At 36.2% G+C, this 17,591-nt stretch overlaps 1 protein-coding gene across 1 annotated transcript; it reads right to left on the bottom strand.

Moving 5' to 3' along the window:
• Positions 1–1,023: 1,023 nt before the first annotated feature.
• Positions 1,024–12,695, bottom strand: LOC107688393 (prolyl endopeptidase-like). The gene is made up of 15 exons (XM_016486048.1): positions 12,560–12,695; positions 12,113–12,187; positions 9,935–10,068; positions 9,570–9,700; positions 7,621–7,830; positions 7,298–7,419; positions 6,967–7,084; positions 6,335–6,358; positions 5,906–6,103; positions 5,631–5,734; positions 4,802–4,938; positions 4,581–4,675; positions 3,518–3,649; positions 2,255–2,411; positions 1,024–1,592 (listed from the first exon to the last, which is right to left on the bottom strand). The coding sequence occupies exons 1-15, from the start codon at positions 12,599–12,601 to the stop codon at positions 1,298–1,300; spliced, it is 1,974 nt and encodes a 657-aa protein (XP_016341534.1). The 5' UTR covers positions 12,602–12,695; the 3' UTR covers positions 1,024–1,297.
• Positions 12,696–17,591: the final 4,896 nt, after the last annotated feature.

Below are 17,591 nucleotides of genomic sequence, written 5' to 3'. Positions count from 1 at the left end.
TGTTAAAAACAAAACATTAGGCCTATTTATGCATCTGTAACTGCAGTTTAAATGCATCCATGTCCCCTCTGAGATACTTAAACTGTGTAAATACATCTAAATGCTATGTCAGATGCAGATTCCAGAAATGTTTTCTTATGTGGGAATGAAAGACACTAAGTACCGGATGAAGTGCTTCTTATTCTTACCCAAAAATACAAAATGGAAGAAAGAGTTAAAACTGAACACAATCTTGCTATTCAAGTATGAACATTTATTTATTTGCTTCTTTTCCATTTTGCATTTACTTGTACTTTTACTTTCAATACTTATATACTTAAGATTAAAAAAATACTTTTCGTACTTAAGTACAATAAATCTCACATACTTTAAGACTTTTACTCAAGTAATATTCTAAACGGTGACTTCAACTTCTACCAAAGTCATTTTCTGGTAAGATATCTGTACTTTTACTTGAGTATGGCTTTCAGGTACTTTATACACCACTGACAGTAACCATATAGTTTATCTGTGATATTTGTAGTAAGTCTAGTAACTGCAAGTTTAACATAGGTTTTACTACAGTAAGTATAATTTTAATTATGGTCTTTGCATTTAAACCATAAAGGAAAATCAAAATCATAACTGGTTATAAAAATGGTTAATTTGTGGTATGTGAAATGTGGTTTCTGCCACAAACTAAGTTGCTACAGTCATGATTACTGCAGTATCACTATAGTAAATGTTTAAACAATGGTTAACTCTCTTAAGGAGGGCCGGCCTGGGGCAGTGTTCCCTCTTCTCCACTCTGACCTGTATGTGCAATGGAGGGGTTGTTGCAGTCCTTTACTGCCCCTTAGTGCATGTTTGAGGTATTGCAAAACATTGGGCAGCTGTAATTCAAAAATGAATGGATCAATCAGAAAAGGAATTGTTTATTACTATAAAAAAAAAACAGGTTACACTTTACTTGAAGGGGTGTGCATAAAACCTCCTTCATATTCATGACGTTTCATGTCATGATTATGAAGGTGCCATGTCAGTCTTATGCACACCCCTTCAAGTAAAGTGTTACCAAAAAACATACTTTAATGAACATTGTTGTGCTGAAACAAAAGTCAAAATCAAGTTCCTACAAAAAATCAGTTCAGTACCTTCCATGTTTTATATCTCCATTCACTTACTTGCCCTTCTCCTCTCTCTCAGTCTCCCTGCATAAAGACAGTCAAAAAATCTTTAGAAATCACTTGATAATTTGTGCTCTTTTCCTTAAATTGCTAATTCTGTTTATCTTCTTCTTCATCTCTTTATCTCTCTCTCATTCTCTCCAGCTGAGTTTCAGTGTCTCAGCTATAAAGGAGAAAATGTGTGTGTTCTCCAGGATGGCTTTAGCGGTGGGTTTCCCGGCTCCATGTCCGCTTCGTGTGTCCACTCTGACCAGCAGCGGCTGGGTTTGCCCGGGGCTGCGGCCCATGCCATGCTGGAGAGTGGCCACATATTTCAAAGTGTGCAGGGGAACTACACGGTCATCGTGATCGGCTGTCAGCAGTAGCATAGCGGGGTACGGGGTCCCGTCTCGAGGGGTCTGAGGAAGGTTATGGAGAGGAGAGTATCTGTTGAGGAAAAGAGCTAACTTTTTTTTCCCACACATATTGTAGTATGACATTTACAATAACTTGTTGGTTGTACGGTTATACGCTAATGGTCAAAAGTTTAGAATAATTCAGATTTTCTACAATGTTTTTTGAAGTCTCACCAAGGCTGCATTTATTTGATCAAAAAATACACTAAAAACAGTGATATTGTGAAATATTGTTATATTTTAAAATAACTTTTTATTATTATTATTATCAATGTTGAGAACAGATTTTGAAGCTTAATATTTTGTGGAAACCGTGGTAGGAATAAAAAAAAATGCATTGTGGACGCATTATGTATTATGGCCATATAAAAATTAATAAAGGATGCTTTAAACTGATCAAAAGTGACATTTATGTTACAAAAGATTTCTATTTATAATAAATGCTCTTCATTGAACTTTCTATTCATCAAAGAAACATGGACAAAATATATCATGGTTTGCATGAAATTATTAAGCAGTAAAAAAAATTAAATTCTAATAATATTTCACAATATTACAGTTCTACTATATTTTTGATCAAATAAGTGCAGCCTTAGTGAGCATAAGAGACTTCTTCCAAAAACAATAAAAAATCTTAATGATTCCAAACTTTTAACCAGTAGTTTATGGCTTTCAGAAGACAGGAATCCTTACTTGATGAGCCATTTAAACTGTTCAGGATCATCGGCACAGCCGTAGTCAGTGGTCCAGGCATGACCGATGGTGAATTTGTGGAACTTGAGCATGTCCATGACCCCAACCTTAGCTACCGCACAGCCGAAGAGCTCGGGCTGTTGATTTACACATGCCGCTGGAAAAAGAAACACATAGATTACTCTTCTTCCATTGTATACAATGACCAAAGACAGTCCACATTTACCAGACACACTGACTCACACACCTGTACTTAAATGAGTGGTCTTAAAAATGTTTTGGATTACTCAAATAGTGCAGCCCGATTTGTCACACCTCACATTTTTGACTAAACATAGGGATCAACATAGACATACTAACCTAGCTAACACATTCAGCATAAAGAAGCTTTTTTCAAATGCTTAGTAATTTATTCACCGCCACTGTTTTCAAAACGTTGCACCGCCTACACACATTTATCTTGTTCTGATTGTTACCTCACACCCACACACACCAGTAACCCAAAACCAGGTGCAGATGGAATCTGCAGATTTTTTGGCTCCGAATTTCAGGGGGAAATTTGTTCAATTTTTGAGGAATGAAAAATGAATTAAAAGTTAAACGGTGTTAAGGTGAGCTCATGATATTCGAACACACAACAGGCTGGAAACTTGTAGTACCTTTTGAATGACGTGTTCAATTCTGTGAAAAATCTGAAAACGTTTAAACAGATTCCATGTGCCTCCCACAATCAACCGCACATGAATTCTGCACAATCCTGCATGTACACAATAACTGCGCTGACTCAATCCTGTCTCTCCTATGAATAAGACAGAGATTGAAACTGTATTTGCACTGGCAGCTGGTGAGTGCCGCCCATCTAATGACTGTATCTCCTACTAAACGTGCTGTTTAATGAGAGTGACAATGTGTGCTCGCTGCTAAGTCTTTAACTGAGGAGCAAGTGCTTCTTCGTCCCTCGCAGATGCTGGTGTGTGCAACTTATGTGAGAAAGCTCTGAGTGTGAATGCCAATGTCATGTTTACTCAACAGATGAGCTAGCTGTGAGTAACAGCACAGATTGCACACATCGTTAGAGCCGCACAGCTGCATGTCCATAAGTTTCCATTATAGCACCACTCTAATTTAACCATGTGCGAAGGCGTATGTGTATGTGTGCTAAGACTGTCGAGTCTTAATGGTTGTGTTCTTCATTAGCTGGAGATGATTGTGTCTATCTGCCTTCCTTAGACCACTGATGCCACACTCTTCAAAGAAACTCACCCACGAGCAGGCCGCCGTTGGAAGCTCCATTGATGGCGATCCGGCTGGCCGTGGTGTATCCCTCCTGGATCAGGGACTCGGCAGCACCCTGGAAGTCATCAAAACAGTTCTGCTTGCTTCCAAGAGTGCCAGCTGAAATCAAAAATCTTTCTTAAAGACTTACAGTTTGAAGCAGCACATGTCAAGGGCGGGGGGATGAGGTATTAGGTAATATTAACTTGTAATTCAATTTCTCCTATATACTAAGAATTTTAATATGTGTAAGATACAGCCATAGAAATATGACTTCTCAAAAAAAAAAATGGCACACTTTACTCACGTAAGGGGTAAAATTAGTCATTTGGCAGTATGTGAACAAATGTGTTATTTATTCAAATATTATATTATATGTTGCGGCAAAGTACAGTACTTGTGTTACCTTAAAGCTTAAACCAGAAAAGGTTTGCAATATTTGAATGTGGTTAAACTACTGTAACAATCTGGGGTTTTTTTGTTTTTTTTTCATTTTTAGAAAAAAATAAAAATAAATGATATAAGAAAAAAGGTTTCTTGGATCCTTGGACTAAACAAACTAAGTCATTATTATTTCCACATTTATTATAACCACATTTATCATGTGCATTTCTTAATTAAAAGCTGTATATGATGGGCCTTTTCTAAATATATATGAAACAACCAGGTATTTAAACCTGGATGCACATTTTCTTTTTCTTAGGTATAACTGGTTGCCATTTTTTCTGAAAGTTTAGAGGAAAAAAAAAATCTAGTTCAGCCCTATACAGGAACTCTGCTTTTCAAACACATAATCCAGTGGCAGTGATCATCAAACTAGTGACTCAAACAGATACTTCGCTGGTATTAAATTCACGTTCATGCAAAGTAGTCAGCGACCTTCTGCGAGTTTCAGACCTTCTTTACAAATTTTCAAGTCGGACTAGCGTTAAAAAAAGTTGACTGACTAATTAGAGCTGCTCTGAATTCAATTTCAATTCATTCATTCATTCCTTCATTTATCTTTCAAAAGGGCATTAAACACATCTGAGCGTGAATGCAGTGAGGATACCTTTGTGCCAAGTTTGGCCATACTCTCCTCCTCCTCTGATGTTAGCTACAGCCAGGATCCCACCCAGGTGTCTAATAAAGAGCAGGTATGCAGTACTGCACATACAGACAGAGAAATAATTGGTTATTTTGGGATATTCATATTTCACATACTCTCTTCCTTTTCCATCCCATTCCATTTGCAATCTTTAGTCAAACACAAACAGAGAGCTTTATACTAACTTGTAATATGGCTGAATTGAGTTCTCAAAGCCTCCATAACCATGCAGAAATACTGGATGAGAGCTGTCTCTTTCTATGTCACGTGCATGTACCAGGAACATTGGGATCTTTGTGCCATCTTTACTGGGGTAAAACACCTGTAATACACATATATACATATATATATATATATATATATATATATATAAGGTGTATTATTACACTGCCAGTCAAAAGTTTGGAATAATTACAATTTTCTACACTTTTTTTTTTTTAAAGAAGTGTCTTATGCTCACCATGACTGCATATATTTGATTAAAATTTCAGTGAAAACATTACTATTGTGAAATTATTACAGTTAAAAAGAACTGTTTTCTATTTGAATATATCTTTAAAATGTAATGTTATATTCAGCAGCCATTACTCCGGTCTACAGTGTTACATGACCCTTCAGAAATTATTCTAATATGCTGATTTGCTTAAAATGATTAATAAGGTTCTTATTATTATCTGTTGAAAACTGCTTAATAATTTTTGTGGAAATCTCTAAACACTTTATTTCAGGATCCTTTGATGAAAACAAAATTTCCTCTAAAATATTAAGCAAGATGATAATAACCAAAAATGTTTCTTATGCACCACATCAGCATATTAAAATGTTTTCTGAAGGATCATGTGACACTGAAGACTGGAGTAATGGAGCATAAGAGACTTTTTTCAACAGCATTAAAAAAAATCATAATTATTCCATATTTTTGATAAGTATTGTACATATTATATATTTGTAATATTGAAGCTTCCTGTAGCCTGTGATTCATGTGTTATTTCAGGACAGAGACTGCAGCCTGACCTGAGTTGTCTGGTAGTCACTCGGGTTGATGCCTTTTACTTCCACCTGCCGGAAGATCGTGGGCTCTGGGTTGGGTTGACTCAGGTCACAGTGGTAGATTATGCCTGAGCGATTAGATATGAAGAATAAAAACACTTTTCTTGCTCTGGAAGTCTATGTGATCTCCTTTTTACATCTACAGTAAATGCACATACTGGGGTGTCCTCATACTTTAGGTCATGTAGTGTTTTTTGGCATAAATGTTGCACACATTTTGATTATTTAAGTGTGATTACCTGGTGTAGTGAATGAGGTGAACTTGTAGAAGAAGTCAGGGTGCTTCTTCTTGCAGCTGAGGCCGACTACAGTGCCCACATCTAGTGGCAAGTCTCTGATCAGTTTCCCTGACTGCAGCTCATAGAGCTGTAAGATGTCCTTCACATCATGCACATAATTCACCAGCAGATAGCACTGGTTCACACACTCCACAAATCCTGCAGACAAGATATAAACAATTCAGGCTGTTAGTTCTCTGTTTTTATTGGAAATGAGTTAATGATAGTGTGGGTAAAGAGGAAGTGTATGTGTGTGGGTGTGTGTGTGTGTGTGTGTGTGTGGAGGCTTGTGACAGTTTCACCCACAGATGTTGACTACTGCTGAATACTAAGAAAATTGTTTCCAAAATGTTTAAACCGAAACATTATAAGGAAAAATGAAGGGGTAACCGGGGCTAGTTGTCACAAGAGTTACTGTAATTATGAGATAAAGGTCCAATTACACAAATTAGTGTTTTTCCTAGCAGTGGTTTTGTATGTTGCTTTCAGCTATATATTAAAGGTAGTTTTATGTGTTTTAACTTTATACTATTCATATATATATATATACACTGAACAAAATTATAAATCATCAAAAAAAATCCTGAAAAAAATGTGTAATGGCTTACGCAACAATAATAGGCAGCACAAGTGTTTTCATGCTTGATAATAATAAGAAATGTTTCTTAAGCAGCAAATCAACATATCAGAATGATTTCTGAAGGATCATGTGACACTGGAGTAATGGCTGCTGAAAATTCAGCTAAATCACAAAAAAATCACAAAAATAAATGACATTACAAAATATATTACATTTTTTTAATTTTTTTTACTATTTTTTATATTCATGCAGCCTTGTTGAGCAGGAAACAGATTTCTTTCAAAAACATCTTACAGACCCTATCTTACATAAATTTATATATAATATAATTTAGTGGTCCTTTCAGTTTCAGTCGTTCCTTAATTAAAATGTGTTTTAGTTTTTTTTTTATTAATTACATTTTTCTTTGCTATTAGGCATCCCACATGCCACACATTTCCACATGCAAACTGACCTGTGATGCCATTGGGCAGCTGCTGCAGGTCACAGTACCACAGACGGTTCACTGGCTCACAACCCTCGGTGATGGACAGCACAGCATACCTGCCATCGTCAGAGACCTGGACAGACAAGGAGAAAAAGAGAAACAATGGAAGGATTGTGTAAGAAAAAGAGAACCATGCACACAAAAAAGAAGAACAATTAATTTTAGCTTAGGTCATTTTGTCAAATTCTTTATAAATATTTCATCACATTGCATGAATCGTAGGAGCAAGTTGCATCATTTTATCTTCCCAAAAAGTGGGTTTTGTATAAATTTGGTGTTCTCTTACAGTAAGGCTACTGTGCCATTTTGGGTTGTCAGGAAATTCTGCCACCAGGATGTCTTCTGATTGGCTTGTGCCAATGACATGGTAGTAAAGCTTCTGGTTTAGGTTTGTTGTGGTCTCAGTGCCTAGAATGGACATAAAAGGAGCAAATCACAGAAAGTCAACATGAACTGCCATTCATAACCTGTTTTACTTCCGTACTGTAGAAGAAGTGTAGGGCGGGAACTGGATTGTGAAAGCTGGTTTGCCTATGCCACACTGGAAGCACCTTAAGTGATGTCGGCTAAGAAGGAAAGTAGTGTAGTTGGCCATCAATGTGTACATACCATCAGCTTTGCCATGCTGTCGAGGGTAGCAGTTGTAGAAGATGCCTTTGGCATCATGAGTCCAGGCCAGGCAGCTGAACTTTACCCTCTCCAGAACGTCTTGCAGTTTGGTGAGTTCATCGGCCTTCAGGAATTGTACAGTCACCCAATCAGAGCCTGCACTGCTCAGGCCATAGGCAAAATACTCACATTCCTCTGACAGGCGACCCACTGCACATCAACAAGTAGAAAAAAGACATGAAAATTATCAACAAGCTATGATGAAATCCAAATTTGGTAATTTAAGCACAAAATTGTCAACTTTAATGGTGCGATTGAAGCTAATGCACTCTAAATGGCAAATATCAATATAAAGAAACTCTGCAAAACAAAGAGGCGTTTGAAAGAGGGTGTGCAAAAGAGTAAGAAAGACAGATAGAAAGAGATCAAAGGAACGAAAGGCAAAAATGAGGAAAGACAAAGCTGTAAATTACAGCAATGTGAAGGATTCTTGGCAGACGTGCTGTTGGGTTACAGTAATAAAAAGCTGCGGGTATTCCTCAGACATCTATCAAAAGTTTAGCAACATTAGATTTACAGGCAATGATTAAAGAAAAAAAATGGTTGCCTATGTAAATGTGCAGTTGAATTAAACTGATTCCTTAAACACCAGTCATATATGAATCTGTCTTTGAGCAGTGAGGATACGCATAACTCAAAAATTCCAGCTATGGATTTTACTGAAGGACACACAGTCCCTCAGGACTGAAGCTTATCTGCAAACCTGTTCAGCAAAGACATCAATAAACTATTATAACAGCCACTCCAGGAAATTACTGAGAAGGGAAAGTAGTTTGGTTTCCCATTTATGCAAATAATCTGGTGTAAAAATTAGGGATGCACCGATACCACTTTTTCCAGTACTCGCCCGATACCGATACTTTTATTTTTGGTACTTGCCGATACCGAGTACCGCTACTGATATTTTTATTGCATAGTGTTGTGTGTTGTGGGGGGGGGGGGCTTAATGAGAACACAAATGTGTATAATGAAATACAGTAGGTATTACACTTCCTATGTCCTCATAAACCAAATAGCTCAACCATTTATATTTATATAAAAATTATACTAAATCTTTTTTTTTTTTTTTGAAAATCTAAAAATGCAGGTTTTTTCTGTGACGTAAGGGAATAGAAAATACAGTTTTTACAGTATAAAAACCATTATGCCTATGGAGAGTCCCTGTAAACAAGGTTTTTGAAAATCTAAAAATGCACAAAGTTTCCTGTGAGGGGTAGGTTTAGGGGTAGGGTAGGTGTAGGGCAATAGAAAATACGGTTTGAACAGTATAAAAACCATGACGCCTATGGAGAGTCCTCATAAACCATAAAAACCAACATGTGTGTGTGTGTGAGAGAGAGTGTAATACTTTTTTTTTTTTTTGCAATCCCGTACATCTCAAGAGCTCCACAAATAGAAAGACCTAAACTCTCACCTCAGATATTTACCAGTTTTATGTTTATGTTTTAGAAATATATTATTTTTTACTTAGTATGATTGTTTTTTTTTTTTCGTGCACTTCATATACGTATTAATGTATTTATAGAAATGTTTTTTTCATGTGCTCAATAAATTAATTTTTATTTATAGAATCCAAATGTTTATTAGTATTATATATGTTTTAAAATTCTACATTCTTTTATTTTAATTAGTATAATTGTTATTATGCACTCATTTATTATCATTTTCTCCAAATGTATGTTTTTTTTTTGTTAGTTTGTTTGTTTTTGTAGTTTGACTATGGATTTCTTGTCTCTTTTTAAACAGGAGTGAAATCTGTCAAGACATGTAAGGAAAGGATAAAAGAGAAGAGACTGGGAGTGATTGAAAAGGAAAAACTAGGACTTTAGTGTAAGTTATGTGTAAGTGTGTGTAAATGTATTATGAATCAATCAATCAATCAAACTCACTTTTGAGAGCCACAGTTCCATCCTCTGAGAGAGTGTTTGGGTCAAAGAACACAGATGCAGGACTGTTTAAAGAGTCCTGCACATAGAGCACATCCTGGTTCTGCAGACCCTTGTTATGAGAATAGAAATATCTACAATAGAATGTTGATTAAATGTATTTAATTTCACTTATTTAAGTATAAGATGGTATAAGCATTGCACAAGGTGACATTTTATGCCGTGTGTTATTTTAAAAGCGCATTTATTGGATTAGATGTTTTTTAATGTGAAATATTTTATGAATGTGAAAAAAGCTTGTCAGTTTGGAAACTTTGTGCGGTGGGCCTGGGCTGTGTTTGGTGTTGTCTGTGTGATCTGATCGCTACCTCTTTCCTCTCTTGTAAGGACAGCTGTATTTGGGGTAGTTGTAGAGCTCCATGAGGCGCTGGTGAAACCGCTCTTTGACTGTACACTGTTCCAGGAATGGCATGGTCAACTTATTCTGCTCTTCAACAAACATCTGCAGGGCGGGTGAGGGACACTGTTAAAATGTCGTTGTCATGCACACAGAGAACTTGTTTATATGTAAATTTTTCTACACATTTCTTTGTTATGTGGGCCAAAGGTGGAGACCAGGAAACAAAACAGGGTGAGCCTAAAAATACGACATACATGGTGGTATGGATTGTTTACCTTGTCCGATAAGAAAGAGAAAGTCGTTTTAGCTCATGAAAGCTTGTAACTGTCTTTTCAGGCAGCATATTAATTGATGTCAGTGTGACATCAGTATTGCAGTAAAAGGATGCTGCAGGGACTTTTATTGTCAGTCGAACCCGTTTGTTTACTTAAACGTTCATATTTTAATAATTTAACAACACATTTGCATGTTCATGGTTCTCTGATGTCAGTTAATGGTCACATGAGCATAAAATATATATCATGTTTTATAAATATTGCTTTAGCAGGTGTTTTGATTAGTTTATTATTTTGAAATTAGTTATTCATATTAATTTTACATTTTGATAATTTCATTAATCATTAGCTTAGTTTGGAAAACCCTACTGTAATTTCTTGTAATGCAAATATGCTGGTGAACCAAGGATGATACAGAATTTAGTTCTAGTGCTAAATGGTTCTTAAACTAATTGGTTCAGTCTTTACAGCATTTTTATTGCAACCTTGGTTGAATAGGGCTTAGAAAGCATTTTTCCCCTTTGAAACCAGGAATAAATCCAATTAACATTAATGTAGGTCTGAGATTGTGAAGAATTTGTATGTGATTTGCATTTGTAGCATAGAATTTGTATATGGTTGTGAACAGAGAAAATTTTGATTGGGCATTGTATCTCATCTTATGAACGACGTTGAATAATAATTACGTATATTATATATTGGCACTGTGGGAATATGGGAAATGCATTTTTGCTTACATTCAGTACAGTACAATAGTACCAGTGTTTTTGGACTCTATATTGACAACTGCTGGCCTGGATGCATGAAGTTAGTATACAGACTTGGCTGTTTTTCTCTGTATTATAATACGCATATCTACAGTGGACATTCTTGGATTCAGTTTTAATGATTTTTTTGTGCTTTGTGGTGGTTCATGCTGGGAAGCGACTGACTGGCATTAGTAGTCAATTTGCATGAGCTAGTCATGGGATGTCGACATCCCATGAGGGGGACACCTGCTTTATGCAGAATAAAACATTTTTCTGAGACTAATACTATATGTCTAGAGAAAAACTGTGATTATACATCATGTTAATGTTCATTTTATTGTATACAACTTTTTTAGTTTGCAAAAAATTACTGAGTGCACATTTAAAGAGACACAGTAGCTGATGGGACCTTCTTTAAATTATTTTTTTTTGATCAAATGCCAACAGTGATCAAGCATCTTCATAAAGGGACTAATCGAACGGTAATTGTTTCTCATGGGGGCGTTAGGTAATTTTAACATTTACAGGGGCTAGTTGGTGATTTTTATTGCAACCTGACTAGAGAATGTTGGTGTTTTTCTACCACCAACTGCAAAAAATTCCCAGCTGTTTTTTTTTTTTGGACAAGCACCAAGTTCATGTTGTGTGTTAATTTAATTTTCACCTGAATCCACATCTCTGTGGAGTTTATAAGAAGGGCTCAATATGAAAGTTGTTTGGTACATTTTTTTGACCCCGGCAAAGCACCACACAAATGAAAGAATTCATATTTAAATATGAATTCTTTAATTTCCCCCAATCATGTGAATGACCATGCAAATTTATTTTTACAGACGTCCACATGAGAAACAATTACCATCCGAATATGACTATGTCTTATTTTATTAGTGTGTAGGGTTAGTATGTAGTAATTTTAATGAAAGCATAACAGAAGTCATTGAGAGGTTGCCTGGTGAGAAGTGCACATTTACCAACATTGTGAGGGTGACCCAAGTTTAAATCATCTCTGGTTATTTCCCGATACCAGCCCTCCCTCTTCTCCCCATCATTTCCTGTCGCTCCTCCACTATCCTATCCCATTAATGATGAAAAGCCCATTGATGATAAAAAAAAAAAGGTCACCTTAGTCTCGTCACTGTCAGGGTCCTCCAGCCAGTGGTATGGATCTGGAACCTTTACTCCATGATAATCTTCCACCTTTGAAACAAAACACCAAAGTTAGGAGCAGCAGGCATGTCTGCACTGGGAGAAAATGGAAACAAGACACATTCGGTTTCCAGGTAGTTGCGTATCTAGTAAACCAGGCCTTGAGGCAAACCCCTCGCTGCTACTAAGGAAACTAATGCAATCAGCTACCATATGCAACTTCTGACACATAACCACTAGATATCAACGCAGACACCACTAAACTCCTCCACTCTCATGATACATGGCAAAAGCTTGTTCGTTGTTCCAGTCAGTCTCTCCTGTCCGCAGTTTGTGCATTTCATGTGTCTTAAAGAAAGAGGAAGAGCAGGCGAATGAATGAAAGACTAGATGTGCAAAACCCCAAGTGAAAGTACCACTGACCTTGCTGTCATCCCTCCGTGCTTCAGGGTATTTGAAAGCCATGTTGGGTGTGTTTTGATAGGTTTTTTTTTTTTGTAATTCTGTGTATATTTGTATGTGTTTGTCCGTATGCTTCACGCCCGGGTGAGTCAGGTCTGAAAAGTGAAAGTGAAATTAAACATGGCTCTCTGTTTCTCTGTTTCTCTCTCTCTCTCTCTCTCTCTCTCTCTCTCTCTCTCACTCTCCTGATTACACAACCAGGCAGCTCTTCAGGCAGGAAATGATTTCAAACTGGATTGGTCAACCAAAAGTGGGCGGAGTTAGAATCTCACAAAGTTCACTACAGTTATTGTTGTGTTGTGCTGTCCTAAAATGTTTTAGTAGGAATTTTAATGTTTTTTTCTCTGTGCTCTTAAAGGCACACTCGTTACTTATTAAAAAAGTTTTACACAAAGAAATTCATAGTATAAAAAGGTAAAAACTGTAAGACATATATAAAATGATTTACAGTACATTTCAGTCATATCAGTTGCCTAATACAAGTGTTTTATCTAACATGAAGAGGGTCACCCTGTGGAGGCAGCAGATGATATTTGACTGTTTTGAGATTATCAGCATCGGCCAAAACCATGCCCGCTTTGCCAAATTGTATCATTTCCAATATCTACAGAGATCATTTGCAATGAGTAATGCACATTTTCAAATATTTCTGAGTGAATTGTGAGCAAATGTTTCAGGAATCTATTTGTCAAATATATTTAATTTTATTGTTTATTTTTTTATTTTTACTAAATTTTGCATAAACATTGTGCTAAATAATTATCAATTTTAATTTTATGGAATTAAGTTTTCAAAAGTAAGTGTTTAAATATTTTGAGTAAATGTTGTTCAAATTTTCTGTTATTTTTCATTCAAGTAGTTAGTTTTTCACATCATTTATATATTATAATGTATTATGTTGTCTCAAAATCCGCAGCCAACTATGATATTGTAGTATTATTTACAGTGGTGTGAAAAAGTGTTGGCCCCCTTCCTGGTTTCTTATTTTTTGCATGTTTGTCACACTTTAATGTCTCTCACTGTGGTTCGCTGGAGTCCCAAAGCTTTAGAAATGGCTTTATAACCTTTTCCAGACTGATAGATCTCAATTACTTTTTCTCATTTGTTTCTGAATTTCTTTGGATCTCGGCATGATGTCTAGCTTTTGAGGATCTTTTGGTCTACTTCACTTTGTCAGGCAGGTCCTATTTAAGAGATTTCTTGATTGCGAACAGGTGTGGCAGTAATCAGGCCTGGGTGTGGCTAGAGAAATTGAACTCAGGTGTGATAAACCACAGTTTTAACAGGGGGGCAAACACTTCTTCACACAGGGCCATGTAGTTTTGGATTTTGTTTTCCCTTAATAATAAAAACCTTCATTTAAAAACTGCATGTTGTGTTTACTTGTGTTATCTTTGACTAATATTTAAATTAGTTTGATGATCTGAAATATTAAAGTGTGACAAACATGCAAAAAAATAAGAAATCAGCAAGGGGGCCAACACTTTTTCACACCACTGTATATACTGTTATAATATTTATTACTGTATATTGCATTTTTATATTTTTAATTTCAGTTTAAGTTTTAGTAATTTTATTATGTGCTTTGTCTTTTTTTATTTTTAGCTTTAATATATGATGCCATAGAAGAACCATTTTTGGTTCTCAGAAGAGCTTTTCAGTGAACAATTAATCAAAGGACCATTACTTTCTTAGTGTGAACGACATTAGAACATTTGAATAATCTGAGGAAACTTTTGCCACCATAAAGAACCTTTTGTACATTAGAAAATTTTCATGGGTGTTCAAGGTTCATCATGGAACCACAGATTCCCATAAAGAACCTTTATTTTTTAAGAGTGAACAGTAACAGCACTGGATCACAATACTAAGAACTTTATCATTATAAGACCACTGTTATTGCAGACTTTTGTTTGTGGAATAAATTAATCAGGGCTGACTGCCAATAGTGCATTTTCAGAATGGCGTGCAATATAAACAAATCATTACTGATCGCACCTTTAAAGTTCAGTGGAAATAAGAATGATTTAGTGATCTTTAGCCATTGTGTAGTGGTCTTATAGACTGAATAAAACAAAAGTAACTTTGTAACTTTAATGACACCAGGGATTGGGAAGATGATCTATTACTTTTACTTGTAGAAAAGCACTCATTTGTATATCATGTTACCATTTTAATGTGCACAAAAACCTCACGCCCAGCCTATTCTGTGCATTTGTTTGCAGATCTTTGTTGACATGCATTTGTAACAGAGTTCCTGGCAGTAATACAGGTTTAGCTCCATCAAAACAGGCATATGCTGACAGAAGGCCTGTCTTGTCAGAAAATAGAGTGTGGAAAGCATGAGGAAGAAAAGGGTTGAAAGAAAGAAATTGAAAATGGTTTGTCCGGCATTTAATTACAAGGCAAGTGATGTTTGTCAGCAGGCGTGTGTGTTTTTGTGGACTTAAGTCACACTTTACATGCCTGTGGTGTGATAGCTGTCACTGGTCTCCATTTATATCCCTCTATGACAAGACCTTTAATGACACACACAAACCCTCAAATAATGACATACCCCCTGCAGTGGTTCTGGTGTGCTTTTAAAAAAGGCTTGTTTTGACATATTCCTATCATGAAAATTTTATTCTGTTGTAGCCATCGAATACATATTCTCCTGACATTGTTTTGGCAGTTAGATTTTTATTAGTGTATTTTTAAGAGAGTAATGTCTGTAAAGATGTAACAACATGAAAGCAGAAAATAATATTCAAAGTTTAGTGCAAATAAGCTTAATAAACAAACTGCAGGTATTTAATCTGGTCTCTCCTTTTCTTAAAAAACACAAAAATCTGGGTTACAGTGATGCACTTACAATGGAAGTGAATGGGATCCATATGTAAATGTTAAAAAAAAACTCACTATTTCAATAGTAGATAAACAACATGCACGTCAATAACATTTTAATGTGAAAACAAATTGCTTACAAATTTTTTTCTGTGTGAAGTTTAAATGCAATTTTATAACTTTGTTGCCATAACATTGACTGTAGAAATGACTAAAAGAACTTTAAAGTGCAAATAATACCCAAGTTTTAACAGAAAAAGTAATGCAAGTACTATTGTAAGCTTCGCATTTGTGACCCTGGACCACAAAACCAGTCTTAAATCACTTGGGTATATTTTTAGCAATAGCCAAAAATACATTGTATGGGTCAAAATGGTCGATTTGTTTTTATGCCAAAAATCATTAGGATATTAAAGGCACAATATGTACGATTTTTTTATGTACGAAATATCCAAAAACCACTAGAACAGTGTTATATATTTTGCTGACTTGTGTACTTACATTATCCCAAATGTTTCGAAGAATGTTTAAATCCAGAGAAATAAGCGATTAGTCAACAGAAGAGACAGACGGCTGCACGTGAGTGTCCTGCGTAATACTTGTTTATACAGTAGATCTGCTGTTGGAATTATTACTTGCTGCTAGGAAGGAATATTTCGTTTTCTGCCTATTTTTTTAACTAGTGACACGGACCGTGTCCATAGTGTCATTGTGTCGCCTGCCAATGACGTCATAACCCCTCGATTTCCGCTTAATATGTCGTGTGTTTTAATAGACCGGTGACGACCGCACAGAGTAGCATTATAACAGAACTTTCAAATGTAGCTAGTATGATAAAACAGTGCTGCTTTTTTCCCCCCACATACGCACGACCAGAAGGAGCGGAAGCGGTCGACTGTGGCATAATAAAAGCTCCGCTGCTTTCGAGCCGTGTGTTGCGCTCGTTCAGCGGCCTCGTTTCGCTTCGACGGCTTTCAGCCTCACCCTGCTTCATTCTACTACGTTAATAAATCATTAGCTCATCCATGAACATGATTTCTGCCCGAGTCTCGTCGGATTGCATCGGCTGTGGGGATGAAGACCACAACTCCCATGATTCCACACTCAGTCAAGGCGTCATCAAACTACGCCTTTGATTCTTTGTTTATTTTTAATACGCACCCTCTAGCGGCGAAAATTACATATTGTGCCTTTAAGTAAAGATCATGTTCCATGAAGATATTTTGTAAATTTCCTACCGTAAATATATAAAAACTTAATTTTTGATTAGTAATATGCATTGCTAAGAACTTCATTTGGACAACTTTAAAGGCGATTTTCTCAGTATCTTGATTTTTTTGCACCCTCAGATTCCAGATTTTCAAATAATTGTATATCAGCCAAATATTGTCCTATCCTAACAAACCATACATCGATCGAAAGCTTATTTACTCAGCTTTCAGATGATGTATAAATCTCAATTTCAAAAAATTGACCCTTATGACTGGTTTTGTGGCCCAGGGTCACATTTGTGCTTTTAAATCCTTCATTTTAAATCCCTCATTCACTTCCATTGTATAAGTGCCTTACCTTACTGAAAACAAGGACATTTTTTTTTACAGTAATCAATGTTATGCCACAAATTCTGTTGATTGAACTTGTATTGAACCCAAAATTATTCCTTTAAATGGTTAACTGCCTTGACTTCTTGCTAACCTGTTGCAAAACAGCAAAACATATGCTGAAGGCAAACAAGAAGACAAGCTGTAACCAATCTTCAGGCCAAAAATCATATGGAAGCTGAGGGTCAAAGTGTCAGAGACAAAGAAATTAACGCTCTGCTTGCAAAGGAATATGATTCAAGGGGGAATCCCATACTGCCCATAGCTGCACTGATGGGAAGCTCAATTCTGAAACGAGTGGGTGCAGCGGGGATTGATTTTGTTACTTTAGTATGGGAAGAATCTGAAGGCACCAGACAGGGAGTGAGATTTGAAACACGAACATGTATCACCAACTCTGTTGCTTTCCAAATGTCTCTGGGGTTGAAACCAGTCCTGGAGAGTCCCAAACTGAGTAACCTACGGTAGATCAGTGGTTTGTGTGTCAACCTGTTCTTGCTCTTAAATTACTTGTCTGGAACTCATCAACCACCAAAAACAGGAATTGCACAATATACTCATATTTC

This window comes from Sinocyclocheilus anshuiensis, unplaced genomic scaffold (assembly GCF_001515605.1).
Source record: "Sinocyclocheilus anshuiensis isolate Anshui unplaced genomic scaffold, SAMN03320099.WGS_v1.1 scaffold209, whole genome shotgun sequence".
Lineage (NCBI taxonomy): Eukaryota > Metazoa > Chordata > Actinopteri > Cypriniformes > Cyprinidae > Sinocyclocheilus > Sinocyclocheilus anshuiensis.
The sequence above is the reverse complement of the archived record's forward strand: the minus strand, read 5'-3'. Positions and strand labels throughout refer to the sequence as shown.

Excerpts from the sequence above, each read along its gene's own strand:
- LOC107688393 (XM_016486048.1), bottom strand. The coding sequence starts at position 12,601 with ATGGCTTTCAAATACCCTGAAGCACGGAGGGATGACAGCAAG. Across the intron at positions 12,188-12,559 it reads CACGGAGGGATGACAGCAAG|GTGGAAGATTATCATGGAGT; the intron begins GTCAGTGGTACT and ends TTTGTTTCAAAG. Across the intron at positions 7,085-7,297 it reads AATGGCACAGTAGCCTTACT|GTCTCTGACGATGGCAGGTA; the intron begins GTAAGAGAACAC and ends TTGTCTGTCCAG.